The sequence below is a fragment of the Neodiprion lecontei genome, chromosome 4, assembly GCF_021901455.1.
Source record: "Neodiprion lecontei isolate iyNeoLeco1 chromosome 4, iyNeoLeco1.1, whole genome shotgun sequence".
NCBI lineage: Eukaryota > Metazoa > Arthropoda > Insecta > Hymenoptera > Diprionidae > Neodiprion > Neodiprion lecontei.
In genome coordinates this window covers 15,192,878-15,207,522 of record NC_060263.1, presented here as the reverse complement: position 1 = coordinate 15,207,522, position 14,645 = coordinate 15,192,878, and the positions used below count along the sequence as shown (strand labels likewise).

The following is a 14,645-nucleotide window of genomic DNA, read 5'->3' as shown; positions in this document are numbered from 1 at the left end:
TCAAACCAAAGCTTGCCTGGCTGTCAAACGAAGCAGCCGACAGGCCATTTGTGGGAAAACTAATATTGCTCCTATTTTTCTTAAGCTTGGTAACACGTAAAGAGTAGAAATTTAAACCAAATCCCGATTTGAATTGTCGTACAAATGTCTGGGGAAATGGATAACTGTATTTTTTGCAAAATCATCGCCGACCAAGCACCCAGTGAAAAGATTTACGAGGTGGGAATGTGCACATATCACCACTTATCATTCATCAGATCAGCTGTCTGAAAATATTTAGAATTCTAATTTTCATACCTAATTTCCAGGACGACGTTGTAATTTGCATAACAGACATTAAACCAGCCTCCAAGCACCATTATCTTATCATACCGAAGACCCACATAGAGAATGCAAAAACTATGCAAGGCCCAGAGGACAAAAATACATGTGTGTAATGTAGTTTCATTTTTTAATTTAAATTCCTGTAACAGAGCCTCCATTCACAAATTGCCTGTGAACTTACTTCTATTCATTCATTCGTTCGCAGTTGAGCATATGGTCAAAGTTCTCACAACGATCAGTGAAATGAAGGGAATTGACTTGAATGATGCAAGGATAGGGTTCCACTGGCCTCCGTTCAACTCCGTCAACCATCTGCACCTTCATGTTATTTCACCTGTAGGGAACATGGGGTTCCTCGGGCGGATGATGTTTCTACCCAACAGCCTTTGGTTTGCAAGCGTGAGTGACATTTTTTCTCTCATTAAATCGCATTACATTAAAGTCTTGACTGAGCGATATACTCCAAAGTTTTTTAATCTGCTTTCTCCATCACCCTAATTATCTGCATTTTCAGATTGACTACGTCAGATCTCGTCTACAGACTTGCAGCTAATGCTTCCTCAACTTAGACATGGCACAGCAGCTTGCTAATCTTGATTATGGTTTCTGAACTGGTACCAAAATTATGTAACAAATGTCAAGGGCTGGCTATTAAATTACCCTGTTAGCGAATTTATTCCAAATCACAACGAACGATGTATTGCTTACAATTTATATTAGGACCTTTTTTATTTATTTTTTTTTATAACATTAAATAATGTACACAATAGTGCAACTACTGGTTACTGTAGCTAATAGCTATACAAAACAATCTTAACGCTCAAATTTACTAAATTTTCAACTATTATTCTGATAGAAGTATAAATAAGTTTTTCGATATTGGAGGTATTTTGATCGCAAATAATTGCTAAAAATCTCTGTGAAAGAATTCAATCTTTGTGTACACGCATATTTATGTATATTATGTATAAAATATATCCAAATTGGATAGGAGCAGAGTTGAACAGTTTTCTCTAAGTTTCAATCAACTGGTTCAGGAAAGATTCCTTCCTTAAACATGTGCTGCCACGCGACACCATTTGGATACTCGTATTCAGCAACGCTTTGCTTTTTGAATTTAGTCGAGTAGCCAGGAGCAGTTGGCGGCATGTAATGAGCATTCTGGACATTTGTAGGATCTTCAAAGTGCTCGTGCTGCTGATCGACGTATTCAATGACTCGGTTCTCGCTGGTTCCGCTCAACGCGACAAAATCCCACATTTGGAGGTGCTGTACCATTTCACACAAACCTACGCCTCCAGCATGGGGACAAACCGGCACTGTAACCAGTTAAAAAAACGTGCAGTTCTTGTACAAACTGCGTAATTTTCATATAGAAAAGCAGGCGCAACAAGTTATGATTACCGCCCAGCTTTAGCGCCATAAAGTAGACTGACAGAATCTCGTTCACGCCACCTATTCTAGCTGAATCAATCTGGCAGTACTTGATTGCCCTGGCCTGAAGTAGCTGCTTGAACATAACTCGATTTGCGCACATCTCCCCAGTCGCCACACCTATGCCATAAGGTTCCAACTCTGCAGCGATCCTGGCGTGTCCTAAAACGTCGTCAGGAGAAGTTGGCTCCTCGATCCAGGTGATTTTGAATTCCGCGAGTCGCTTCACCCAATCGATTGCCTCCTCTACTTCCCAAATTTGATTCGCATCTACCATCAGCTTATTTTTGTAGCCGATTACTTCCCTGATCAGACGACACCTTTTTATGTCTTCTTTTAAATTGATTCCGACTTTGACTTTGAAAGCTGTGAAGCCAAGCTCGAGGTATTTCTTGCAAAGGTCTTTGACCTTTTCGTCCGAGTAGCCCATCCACCCGACTTGAGTAGTGTAAGCTGGATATCCCTTTTTCAATAATACTTTTTCCCTCTCCTCTTTGCCCTGTGCGTTGCTCTTCAGAATTGCCACCGCTTCATCTTTTGTAATAACGTCAGTGCTGAAAGTACGTCAAATGTTGAGCGGACCTTGTGAATAGCGGCAGAAAGCTGTGTCTGATACTTACATATACCGAAAATCAATAGTGGAGACCAACTGCTCTGGGGTCAAATCTACGAGCAACTTCCACAGAGGCTTACCTTCGATCCGAGCCCACAAATCCCAGAGAGCATTTATAATAGCTGCTGTAGCCAAGTGGCTGACACCTTTCTCGGGTCCAATCTGTACCCAACAATCGGAAAAGAATACAAACGGATTGAGAATTTCAATACGATCTATTCCGATTTCTTTATGTAAACAGATGTTTCGTATTGTTTGAAAAGAATTAATTCGGATAGAAAGAATTGAATCGGATTGATAATTGCCATCCCTTATTCTAAATAAATAACTGAAACGAACAAGCTATTAGAGATTGCATTGTCGTGAATATGACGGGATGGGAAAGAACAGATAAAATCGAATAGAAACGAATAAACACATTAAAACGAACAGTGTCTCATTGGAATAACTCATGCTTAATTCCGAAACTTAAAGAAATGGGATTCATAATTCTACTAATTGTTCCGTTTCTATTCTTTTCCGATTGTTGGGTAGAGATCAAAAAATAAAAAATATATTAAGAAATCAGTTTAGAGAAAAGAAAATGGTAGTAATCATACTATTTATTACACTCACCCATCTCATTTGGGAATCGCTTGTTAATGCTCTCCAGACTGATGCAAAATCAGAATAAATTTCCTTCACATTTCTACCCTTGACAAGTCTGAATAATGATTTGCAAGCCTGAGTGACTGAAATCGATATTGAAATTGTAAGAAATAATGAGAGTAAACAATTTTGCTAGTTACCTAGGAGAGTTATAGGAACGTACCAACTTCTGTTCCTCTGCCTAGGGTAAACGTCATACCGTGCCCTTCGAATCCTGTGTTAGTAACAATAATAACGTAGGCACAGGAGTAATTGGGGTCCGTATGCTAAAAATGGATTGAATATTAGATGATCTGCCAACTTTAAATCAAGAGTAACGCGTTCAAACCCATAGACCTTACCATAGCATCGGTTCCGTCAGCGTTTAGCGAAGTTGGAAAGCGAAGATCCTTGACGATCGCATCAGTGATTGTTGCGTTCTCCATATTTCTGTGTTTTGCTAACTAATCTAAGTTTTGTGGAGAATTATACGTCCGAATAAAGTAGCTCAGCTGGTGCCTCTCGAAGCACATACGGCAAACGTGCCAATAACTTGTGCTACAAGGCAGTACATTTTATTATTGTTCGACTGATAACAGCTCGGCCTGTAGATAACTCTGCAATGAGGCAATCGAATGACATGTACGTACTGATTAAATACTTATGATTAAATCTCATATGTAAGACAACAAGAAAATTAGATATAATTACTATTATTACATCATCGTGATGACGTTATTTTAATTATGAATGCTATTATCAACTTATACAGATACAGTATATCTCGATTAAAAGAATAAATCGACAATACTTTATACATGTACAATTTGCAATTTGCGCATGTACCAATATTTGCCACAGACCAATTTCCCCCTCTTGCCAAACCTATTACGCAATTTTGATCAGTTCTTTTTCAGTATTGCCACAGGTGCGTCAACGAAATTGATATTTTTATCCAGAATGCGTGATGATGTATCTATTAAAAAACTGTAAGGAATTATAGATAATTTAGGCAAAGTATCAATAGTGAAATATGTTTGGTGACTGAAGGTCTTTGAATATCGCGCCATCGTAGTTTCTCGAGATCGCCGCGCTCTATTGACTCGTGGCAGCGCTGGTGTCTGATTTTCACGGATAAATGAGCAGACGCGCGCGCGAATTTGTAGCAGTCGTCAAAACGATTCGCTTCGGAAAACACGTTGACGATGAGGCCTAAGGCTGATACACATCCAACCTAACGAGGTTCACGAAAACAGTTCTTGTCATAGAGATCGAGAGAACGACAACGGCTCGAGATTCTCCGATCCTTTGATAATGACCTTCTGACCGAGGGGACGGCAACGCCTCAAGATCCCCCGATACAGATATACGAAAATAATGCGAAAACCAACGTATCATATACGCGAGATTGCGATGGTGTGAGTCAAACGGGCGATGTACATTCTCATTAGGCCGACTTGATATCATGTAATGATAGGATGTACACGTAACGATAATACATGTAAAATAAGATCGTTGCAACGTCATGGGTTTTTATGCCTTAGGCTTTTCCCATATGAGCTAATAAATGACATTACGATTCGACAGCTCGAATCATTGTGAGTTATCATTCAAATTCATAATAGACCTAGAACTCCCATCCTAGATCATTGAAACCAATACGAAAATCTGAAGTAACTTCGAATTGAAGAAGCTTCGAACATACAAGATATGCTGTGATATTCTATTACCATACAGTTAAATTTATGAACGTTACAGCAAACATTTCCTTTTATTAAAAAACTTAGAATATTTCCACATTTACAGTTGGATGTATATCAACGGAATAGAGAAGATAATCACAGTTACTATGAATTATAATTATACAAGATGAAACCCGCTCATTTCCGAATTTTTTTAGCATCACGTTAATTCTTCACGCATCATGATACCTGCAGTAAGCGGTATCCTCAATTAACTCTTGCGCTATCCATTCCTCAGATGGTTGCTGCGCCAAAAGGGCCAAAGACTGAGTCTCTGCCTCTTTCAAAACTCTCAACAAGTTTCCACCAGCAAGCTTCTTTATGTCAGCTGCTGACCATCGCCTATCTCTGGTCAACTCCGCCAGTAGCAAAGGGTAGCCAGAGACGTCTGGCAACTCCGCCGGAGGGCTGTAAAAACTTCAATATATAGACTAATCTTGCATCGTTGTCATAACTTTGAATTCATCATGAAGTGTACCTAATAATTCCATCGTATCCAGCTCCGAGTCCAACGTGATTAACTCCCGCGGTTTTTCTGATGTGAGTGATATGTGCTGAAATGGAAGTAAATCGTCAGATTACTCCATCTGCACAATATCGATTAATCGCAAATTAGACAAAAGTCTACTTGTCATCTGTTGCAAACTCGCCAATCCTGCAACAAGTGAAAAACTTGAAGCTCACCGATTACGTCGTGCATTGAAGCGGAGCTGCTGCAACTTAGATGGGCACTGTCGAAGCTCACCATCACTAATCCACCGTTAATGGGCTAAAAATAAAAATTGAAGCATAATCTGTATTTGCGTTGCCATGCTTTGCAATTGGAGCGAATCGCCAAGGGTTGGTAATAGTTTGGAAAAACCGATCAATGCTCACGAGATAGCGAAGAATGTCGTCCGGGACATTTCTTGACGAGTTGCACAAGGCTCTAGCTGCACTGTGTGAAAAAATAACAGGTGCTTTAGTCACAGCCAAAGCTGCTCTCATCGTCTGAGTAGAAACGTGAGAAAGATCTACCAGCATCCCCAGTCTGTTTAGCTCCTTGACAATAGCTCGCCCGAACGTGGACAGACCACTACTGTGATAATCCAGAGGCACATCTTCGTTCGGGTCCTCTACTAGACTAGAATCCGCCCTGAAAAGTTAAACAACAAATTGCAAAAACAATTTCAGCTAGAATTTCAGATAAATTATAGCTCGTAAAATCGCAACAATTTTTACATGATTTCTTACCACGGTGTGTTGCAGCGATGCGTTAAAGTCATGTATCGAGCACCCAAGAGATGAAAACTGCGTAAAACTGCCAGTGAGGAGCCAATGCTGTGGCCGCCTTCCAGACCAACGAGACTGGCAATCATGCCATCTCTGTGAGCTCCCTCAAGCTCTGCACTCGAAGTTACCAGACGCATACCCGTTGGGTGTTTTGATGTTAATCTTCTGACAAGATCGATCTGTTCTAACGTCAGTTGAACGGCATCCAGAAACTGAGCCTCGCAAGGAACGTAAGCCGACCAAAATTGAGCCCCAACATTACCCCGTCTTAGACGCACTAAATCTGTTTGCCACTCTGGACCCCACGTCAAGTTCTTAGAAAGATCATCCTCGAAGGGAAAGTTTCTCGCTGTTCCTCCCCGCTGGCGCAAGTTCCAAGCAAAATCGTTATGCCTGGAGCAATAAATTAAATTTGAAAAGGCTACTGAGGGAGTATTGGTTACATTTATTATCTTGGTGTATTCTCCCGTCTAGGGATAAAAAATTCAAGTGCAGAAACATTTTCTAGGGACATGCATGTAATAAAACAGATTAATATATTTTGTTGATGAAATTCAAGAATTTCGTATTATATAAGAAATTATTTCTAAAGTGACTATTAACCATGGGATATCAAAAATGAATACTGACCCGTCAATGAGTGGCATTTCTGATAGTATTCGTTTAACAACGAGTAGTCTGGCTTCCAGTAGGTGTGAGCTGCGAAGTTCGAGCGCCAATGGTAAGCCTACACCGGCAACTAGGGCGCAGCCCAGAAAGAGCAGTCCAAGAATGACGAACCATCGCTTGCCCAATTTAGTTCCTGCAAAATATTAAGGATTAGAATTAGAATAAAAAGTTGGGGAGTATTAATAGATTGAGAATAAAATGAGGATATGACTAGCCGTTATACCTACATAAACAGCTAGCCAAGATCTTATCCAAAATACAGACAAATTTGAACGAGATTCAGCTTACCATCTTCACGAGAGCTTTGGTTTTCCTTTCTCGAGGAAGAAGCCAGACCCTCTTTAATGCGCCGGCTGACATCTCCGTTAGGCATTTTGCAAATGAGCTCTGGTGACGAGAGTTGCAGGCATGTCTGAAAAAACGAGTATGTACTGTAGTTTCATTGTTGGCATTGGCTTAGTCACATATTATTCATGGATTTATAAAAGTTACAACACATAAATGAGTACTGATTCAAATCAATACCTGAGAGAAAGTTCTTTAATAAAATTTGATCAGACATAGTTGGAGATTTTGATAGGGGATTATCGTCCTAGGGAGAGGAGTGGTAAGCTTTGTTTATGTCGTCAAATAAAGAACAACAAACCAAATCAGAATGGACGAGTAAAATTCAGATTTATTATAGATATACCTCAAGAATGTCAACCTCTTTTTCTCTGCGATGCGACGGGTGATATCCCAATCCGTCAGCACGCGAATCTTCGTAAAGTTGAAACATTATTTAAATGTTTTATTTACAGTCGAGGGAAGGTGTGTTGTGTGGCGATTCAGCCGCTGGCTGTCAGGACGCGGCTGCGTGAACCGGTCAAATCGTATCGACCGTATTTCCCGAAAATAAGCCAGCGTGATCCGGTCTTGGTAACATCTTCGTGACTAAACATATTCAAGTTTATCCTTCAAAATCTGAGAGAACGAGACCTATCACAACTGAGCCACAAGCGTACATTGGGCACTATTGGGACTTGGGAGGTTACCTTAACAAAATTACGTTTTTATTTCAGCCCAGCTGTTACTGCAGACCCTGCAGACGATGTTCTCCTGTTTTATCAACTGAAAATATCCGCGGCACTTCTTTCTTACCGAATGCGTTGACTGAGGATTCAGTCAACGACGTAAACAAATAACTGCCTAAAGGAGGAAGTATGAGGCGCCAGTTTGAATTGAAAACTTTCTACCAATCTCATTGCAAGACCATCGATTGGTCGATCTGGAGCATCCCTGCAACCCCTACAACCAATGACACTGGTGCAAAAAGAAAACTAGCGACGCTAGTGGTAAAAAAAATGAACCTCAATTGCTGTACAAGTTCTGTCAATTCTCCCATTCGAGTTCAGTCTCCTTGTAGCAATAATCGGTATTTAAATTTACATCAATCGAGACCACTTTTTAGGAGTATTGATAAATAATACACAAAAATACGTGTTTTATATTTACTAATTGCGTTCTAATTGTTGTTTCGCTTTCGAAGCCGATCGCATATCGGTAAAGTAGAATCAAATGTTAACGTATATACCGACGATTAGACAAATGTAATTTCGAATTTCGACCATAAGGTGCGCAGAAGCAAGTGAAGCCATCTGTGCAGCTTCTTCCGCGGTTTGGTATTTTTTAACTGATAATTATTTCGAACAAAATTTGGTTAAATCAGTGTGATTATAATTCGTAGTATAACGTCAAGCGATTGATTTTTCACGTAGTTTTCACACGTAAAAGAAAAGAAGGCAATATGCGTTGGCAAATTCGGTCGCATTTGCAACCACCGACGGAAGAACAACACTGAGATTTACAAGACTCAATTATCCCTTCCTTCTCGGAGGTTCTTCCCACGAAGGAGAATTACAAGCGCTAAATAATACTTCGGCAGTCGAACTGATTGCTTAATACATGAAACGTACAAGGCTATGTAAACCCGTCAGATACTCGAAAATACAAAAAATTCACGCAATGGCCGATGCGGTGATCGATTTAACAGAGGATCCACCCGTCAACGAGTCAAGCGAAAAAGACTTCGGTGCTGAAACAGAAGACAGCGACGGTAAACTCCACCTTCTATCTTTAAGGATTTGAGTTACAGATCATTACCAAAGTGTCTCAAAAGATATGAGTGAAAACACTCTGTGTCACTGGACATTGTTTACATCCTTCAACAATTAATTATTCTGAAGAAACCCATCTCCGTTTATCCGCCTGGTTGAGAACCGATTCCATTAAATTTTCTCCTAAGGTTGACAATTATTCGCAGGTCCGGAATGCGCAGTTTGTCTACAGCCCTGCGTTCACCCAGCTCAGCTTCCTTGCAGTCATGTATTTTGCTTCCTCTGTGTGAAAGGGGTCGCAAACCAGAGTAAACGGTGCCCGATGTGTCGGCACGAGATCCCACCTGACTTTCTTGAAAAACCTCGGCTTGTGGAACTTGAAGAATTGGTCAAAACTATTCAGGTTACAGAGGAGGAACAGTATCGCTGGTTCTACGAAGGACGCAATGGTAGGGATCAAATTTTGCTATATATCTTCTTTGTGAGTTCACTACCAACATTGTAGCACTGTTTAACTTTACTATCACATTTAGGAGAAACCTGCATGTTCTAATTTCCTATGCCATATTTCTCGTGATTACCTCAAAACTAGACTTGTTAACTTAGTTGTCTCTCCTGCCATTTTCTACCAGTAAATTTCACTGATTTGTTTCAGGCTGGTGGCAATATGATCAGCGAACAAGTTCAGAACTTGAAACAGCATACAAGCAGGGACTAAGATCCTGTGAGCTGCTCATAGCTGGTTTCCTATACATCGCAGATTTTGGATGCATGCTTCAATTGCGTCGTAATGATCCTTCTAGAAGGAGAAAAATTAAACGCGATCTATGTACTATACCTAAGAAGGGAGTGGCTGGATTGAGACTCAATGGAAGGGCAGAAGAGCCCATTGTGAGGGAAATAAGAGGCGCAGAGAGACCAGCCAGTCCTGTGAATAATGCCGCCAATACTACCTGATCATTACGTACATGAAATCCATGTACAATTTAACTATAAGTATGTAGAATATAAGAGATTGATATACAATATCCATATTAGGATGAGCCAAAAAAATCGACTATTTTTTTTTCACTTTGTACTCCCAAAACTTGGTTGGTAGAGACCTCAAAAACATTCTCTCCAAGTATGAGCTCCTAATTTTAATAGGAAGGTCCTCCGTCTCGCAGTTTTCTATTTTTTTTTCTTATGGTGAGGAAGAAAAATACATATCTCGGTATCTACTATTTATAAAAAAAAATATGTATCATATTTTCGTAGGAAATTGAATTCTGTACAAAAAAAGGTCTCTTACAATTTTTTTGTATACCTCACTGCTCAGAAGATATTCACCGTCAAACTTCAATGCACACTATTTCTAACAGTGGCGTTAGTTGCACAAGACAAACAGACGAAGCGATAGGATTTAAAACAAAAATCCTCTCGAGCAAAACATTTTACGTATAATTTGTGAAAAAAAAGTTATAAAATGTTCTCTGAACAAACGCCATAAAATTAATTAAGAGCATGATTGGGATTTCAAAATATTAAAAAAAAAAATTGTAAAAATACTAAAAAAATGATAAATTACAAAAAGTTTTTGAAACAGAGAACTTCTGTTGTAGTTACTTCGACGACAGAACCTGAAATTTGTACAGATTTTCCCGAAACTCATGAAATAAATTGAAATTGTTTGAATTATTAACAAAAAAACTGTTAAAAATAGTGTGCATTGAAGTTTGACGGTGAATATCTTCTGAACAGTGAGGTATACAAAAAAATTGTAAGAGACCTTTTTTGTAGAGAAGTCAATTTCCTACGAAAATATGATACACCTTTTTTTTTTATAAATAGTAGATACCGAGATATGTATTTTTCTTCCTCACCATAAGAAAAAAATAGAAAACTGTGAGGCGGAGGACCTTCCTCTTAAAATTAAGAGCTCATACTTGGAGAGAATGTTTTTGAGGTCTCTACCAACCAAGTTTTCAGAGTAGAAAGTGAAAAAAAAATAGTCGATTTTTTTGGCCCACCCTGATACATATATTATAAAATAATTTCGTATGAACGGTAACCACATTTTGAAAATATTGAATTTTCCTTCTTACCAAGTGGCAATCAATGATTTGTCTTCAAACGGAAATGTACTTCACCGACAGTCCGTTTGTTCATAGTCGAAATATGTCTCTCAAATTATCTAATTGATACGTTTTATTGTTTTCTCATGCTTGTGGGCCAGCATTTGAAATGTATAATCTTTACTTTGTACGGTACAACGTTAACTTTGAAATAAGCTATTCTTTGAGGAAGAGGTGGAAAAGGTTCCGAGTTAAGTAAACATGTCGCTTATTTAGACAGGCAAGAAAGATTACCGTTTTAAACCTGGTAAGAACAGACTATTTATTAATCAGGATACTGAATACAGAAAAACTTTGTGGCTTCATTCTTTTTAATGCATATAGAAACCTGTTTCACAATTTAGTATGATATATACGCGATACATTAACTTCGCATTTATAATCAATAAATCTTTTTCCCTTTTAATTTGTTTCGTCTTGAAAATTTCTTTAATTTATATGTCTTGACAAAGGATATGGTTTAATGAACTTGCTTGGATCAGTTTCAGTACAAGTTTCATATTTGTTTGAAATAAGTTACTACATTACTTGTATAGATATTTTTGTCCAACCAGACAGTAAATGTTCTAAAATGAATTTCATTCTTGCTTGAAGACTTGTCTCTTGGTAAAAGTATATGATCGACATCTTTTAATGACTGATCATTTGCAAATTCATATCCAATAGTAGTATGTAATCAGGAAATGTTCACATTTATATGAAGAATCGATATAAGAGACTGAACGTTCAAATTTGTGAAAGAGTAATAAATAGTTTTTATTTTCAATAATCGCCCATGATTCAATCATCATTAGTAGCGCTGATGATATATGTATGTACGTAATTTTACGGTTCTTGGATTTGATTACCCTATTCGCAGTTGGGGTCACAAGAGTAAAAAACCATACTGAAAAGAAATTGATTAATTCCAATTTAGATGAACCCAACGCAGCGTTATCAATATCAATAATATGCTGTCCTCTAAATGAATTCCCAGCCAAAGACGGCGTTATTTTGAATGCTTGTTAAGATTTTATTTAGAAAGACTAATTAACAGGTCCCTTTCGTCTGTGTTATAAAATCAAAACATAAGATGCTTGCAGTTAGAATTGATTTGTTATTTACTAGTTTTTTAGATTAATCATTATTTTTTATGTTTTTTAATTTGATGTTGTGTTTTGTTATTTTCGATATTCTTACAACTAGCTGCAGTTGCGTAGCATGGCCTAACACTAGCACTGAGCTCTAAAGACTGTCAAACAGCTAAGACTCGAGGTGTTGAAATACCAATAAAAGTTCAAGTAACAAGGATGAAAGAAAATGCCAAAGAACGTAAATAATTGTTCTATTGTTATACTGGAATATGATCATGATTAGATTAAAACACAGGAGAAAGTAAACTTACTCGCCTATCCCAGTTTTCGAGTATTCGATTGTGTTCGAATTTCGAGATCTCAGCATTACCAAACTCATATGGAAGTACAATACGGTAATTATAGAAAAGTCGGCACAAATTTTCTGGGAGTCTAGTATGTTTTTCTTTCCATTTTGGTATTAATTAAAACACGTTAGACCACTTTTCTACTAACTGCAATCTGTGTTTACCTTACTTTATCTTAAAACATATATAAACAAATACGAGGATGTTTGTAGTGTTGCACTTAATCCTCTTTTTCTTCTCTGAAAATAACACATAAAATTCGTTCAATGATAGCAATGATGATCGCCTTATAAAAGCAGTCTGGTCTCAGCATCAAAGATAACATAAAATTGAATAATCGGTGATGCTGTTATATTATTTAACATCAAAGTTTGAGCAAATAGAATACTTAGTACTCGACTTGAATCAATACGAAAAATGATTTCTGTCATCCCTCGACGTCAATCCAAATGCTAAAGGTGCATGCCTCATGTTAAACAACAGCGTGAATACTCACTTGACAATTTCTTGCTGTTGTTGCCGATCCAGGTGTAACTCAACGATAGTCTCATGACGATTTTGGACCTTGAATGTGACCTGTGCTGCCAAGTACTTATCTTTGTTGTTTACTGACCAGCCAGAATACTGAAAGAAAAAAACTGTGATTGTTAAAATCACATAAAATTCGCACACAAAGAAATTTTGCGATATATTCAGTATTTTAATACTGATAGTGTTGATATGGATAAACTTCCACTACATGCAAAATAAAATTAAATACATTTCTTCAAATTAATAACCTATCAAACTTCAGTCTGCCCTACGTAATTAATGATTAAACTGCAATTTTGCAAGGTTTCTGAGCAGAAAATTTTTATATGGCAAATATTTCTTAATTAAATCTAAAGGTTTGAACAAAACTTTATAGTTGAATAAGTAAAAAGTTATGATAGCTTCTCAAGAGCAAATTAAAATTTAGAGTTCTCATTGCTACACAAACCAAATACCAAAACTCACCGTGGATGTGCTTTTGTAAACAGTTTTGTCGTCCTCTTTGCAAGGCAAATATTTTTGGAGAAGTGCTTTGCCATCTATCCTCCACAAGGTAGGGTCTGTATCTCCGTTAATATCTGCTTTAGCGACAACAAAGGCGCCAGACTGAAAGAAATTCAAGAAACTAATTTTCAACATCTGAATACGACGTGATGGATCAGTCACTGCGAAGGTAAAACTAAGGCAACTATGCTCACGGTATAATCCTTTGGTGGTACGCCAGAAGGTTCATTAAAACTGTTGTCATCGGAGTCATCTTCGTCTTCTTCCTCCTTCTTTGAACGTCTCTTCTTTTTTGGTTTCTTGCCCGAATCGGAATCCGACTCCTCATCCTCCTCTTCATCTTCTTCTTCTTCTTCCTCTTCTTCCTCTTCCTCGTCTTCCTCTTCCTCGGAGTGCTGTCTTTTCTTGGCAGCTCTTTGCGGCCTCTTTTTGGTGCCACCCTGAAAAAACCAAGCTCTGGCTTATCTGAAATTCTACACTATTGGTGTATAAGTATGATCTACGAAGCACAATGCCTATAGAATTCTTATGACAAACTCAAAGAAAAGTGCTAATGTTTCTATTATTTTAGCTGCTAACACAAAGCAAATCAAATTGGGAATGAAGAAAACCAGTATGTAACTGGATTTAAATCATGACGCGAGTTCGAGAAACGTGAGCCGGCATTCGCGATAACGCTCAGTGAAAATTTATAAGTGAAAAAATGCGTGCAAAAGAATTAACGACATAGAAAATGAATGAAATATCAGAGAGAAAAGCCGGGTATACGAGTTGCGAAAAATGGTGTAAGTGTATTAGCGGAGAAGAGTTGATATGGTGTTGAGCAAAATAAAAACTTTATAAACGGATAGAAGAGTCGGCGAAGATCACCGGCGAGCGGAACGCGAGACGATTTCGAATACGGTCTAAGACTGCAAGATCTTCGGTGATCTGGAGGTCGAATATTGCCGTAAATTGCTCGCGGGCGTCGCGATATAGAGGCAGTAACAGATCGTAGAACGATCATGGAATATGATCGGTGGCGTGGGCCTCCCTCACCTCGGCTCCCGGTTCGGGCGTCCATTCGTCTTCGGATACACCTTCGACTTCCTCAGGATCGTCTGCTGAATATTCGTCTTCGTCCGACATGTCCTTCGTCTTCTTCATGCCGCCTTTTCGCGAAATTTTGTTAACTATTCCTCACTAACACAATACCGAAAACGAAAACTACCGATTGGTACAATAGGACCGACGAACGCGAAGACCGCAAACAATATGGCGACTACAGCGGCGCGACTCGAGTGAAATGGTACGCTCTTG

The 14,645-nt window shown here is 38.5% G+C and overlaps 5 protein-coding genes and 1 long non-coding RNA gene across 9 annotated transcripts; 3 read left to right on the top strand and 3 right to left on the bottom strand.

The window, feature by feature from the left end:
• The first annotated feature begins 7 nt into the window (after positions 1-7).
• On the top strand, positions 8-1,317 carry LOC107224212 (adenosine 5'-monophosphoramidase HINT3). Its single transcript, XM_015664185.2, has 4 exons — positions 8-219; positions 309-429; positions 530-723; positions 839-1,317. Exons 1-4 carry the CDS (start codon positions 145-147, stop codon positions 875-877), a joined length of 429 nt encoding a protein of 142 aa, XP_015519671.1. The 5' UTR covers positions 8-144; the 3' UTR covers positions 878-1,317.
• LOC107224211 (mitochondrial enolase superfamily member 1) lies at positions 1,010-3,835 on the bottom strand. 2 transcript variants are annotated; one of them, XM_015664184.2, is made up of 7 exons: positions 3,719-3,835; positions 3,361-3,615; positions 3,183-3,285; positions 2,987-3,102; positions 2,379-2,533; positions 1,729-2,312; positions 1,010-1,643 (listed from the first exon to the last, which is right to left on the bottom strand). In XM_015664184.2, exons 2-7 carry the CDS (start codon positions 3,442-3,444, stop codon positions 1,345-1,347), a joined length of 1,341 nt encoding a protein of 446 aa, XP_015519670.1. In that variant the 5' UTR covers positions 3,445-3,615; positions 3,719-3,835; the 3' UTR covers positions 1,010-1,344. The 2 variants fall into 2 exon arrangements, with proteins under 2 accessions (XP_015519670.1, XP_046595042.1); XM_046739086.1 differs by having other exon boundaries at positions 3,710-3,833.
• A 590-nt stretch (positions 3,836-4,425) lies between these two features.
• On the top strand, positions 4,426-6,243 carry LOC124294243. The gene is made up of 3 exons (XR_006904189.1): positions 4,426-4,596; positions 4,979-5,580; positions 5,989-6,243. It is a non-coding gene; the product is annotated as an uncharacterized LOC124294243 (long non-coding RNA).
• LOC107224202 (dipeptidase 1) lies at positions 4,751-7,845 on the bottom strand. 3 transcript variants are annotated; one of them, XM_046739084.1, is made up of 9 exons: positions 7,730-7,845; positions 7,373-7,614; positions 6,970-7,093; positions 6,643-6,814; positions 5,974-6,405; positions 5,617-5,875; positions 5,425-5,509; positions 5,219-5,294; positions 4,751-5,148 (listed from the first exon to the last, which is right to left on the bottom strand). In XM_046739084.1, the coding sequence occupies exons 2-9, from the start codon at positions 7,457-7,459 to the stop codon at positions 4,914-4,916; spliced, it is 1,470 nt and encodes a 489-aa protein (XP_046595040.1). In that variant the 5' UTR covers positions 7,460-7,614; positions 7,730-7,845; the 3' UTR covers positions 4,751-4,913. The 3 variants fall into 3 exon arrangements, with proteins under 3 accessions (XP_046595040.1, XP_015519657.1, XP_046595041.1); XM_015664171.2 differs by having other exon boundaries at positions 7,716-7,844; XM_046739085.1 differs by lacking the exons at positions 7,373-7,614; positions 7,730-7,845 and adding an exon at positions 7,207-7,228.
• A 468-nt stretch (positions 7,846-8,313) lies between these two features.
• Positions 8,314-11,297, top strand: LOC107224205 (E3 ubiquitin-protein ligase rnf146). The gene is made up of 3 exons (XM_015664174.2): positions 8,314-8,776; positions 8,984-9,226; positions 9,433-11,297. The coding sequence occupies exons 1-3, from the start codon at positions 8,626-8,628 to the stop codon at positions 9,732-9,734; spliced, it is 696 nt and encodes a 231-aa protein (XP_015519660.1). The 5' UTR covers positions 8,314-8,625; the 3' UTR covers positions 9,735-11,297.
• LOC107224214 (nucleolin) lies at positions 10,789-14,629 on the bottom strand. The gene is made up of 5 exons (XM_015664187.2): positions 14,385-14,629; positions 13,541-13,786; positions 13,308-13,448; positions 12,808-12,935; positions 10,789-12,550 (listed from the first exon to the last, which is right to left on the bottom strand). The coding sequence occupies exons 1-5, from the start codon at positions 14,490-14,492 to the stop codon at positions 12,532-12,534; spliced, it is 642 nt and encodes a 213-aa protein (XP_015519673.1). The 5' UTR covers positions 14,493-14,629; the 3' UTR covers positions 10,789-12,531.
• Between the last annotated feature and the right edge of the window lie 16 nt (positions 14,630-14,645).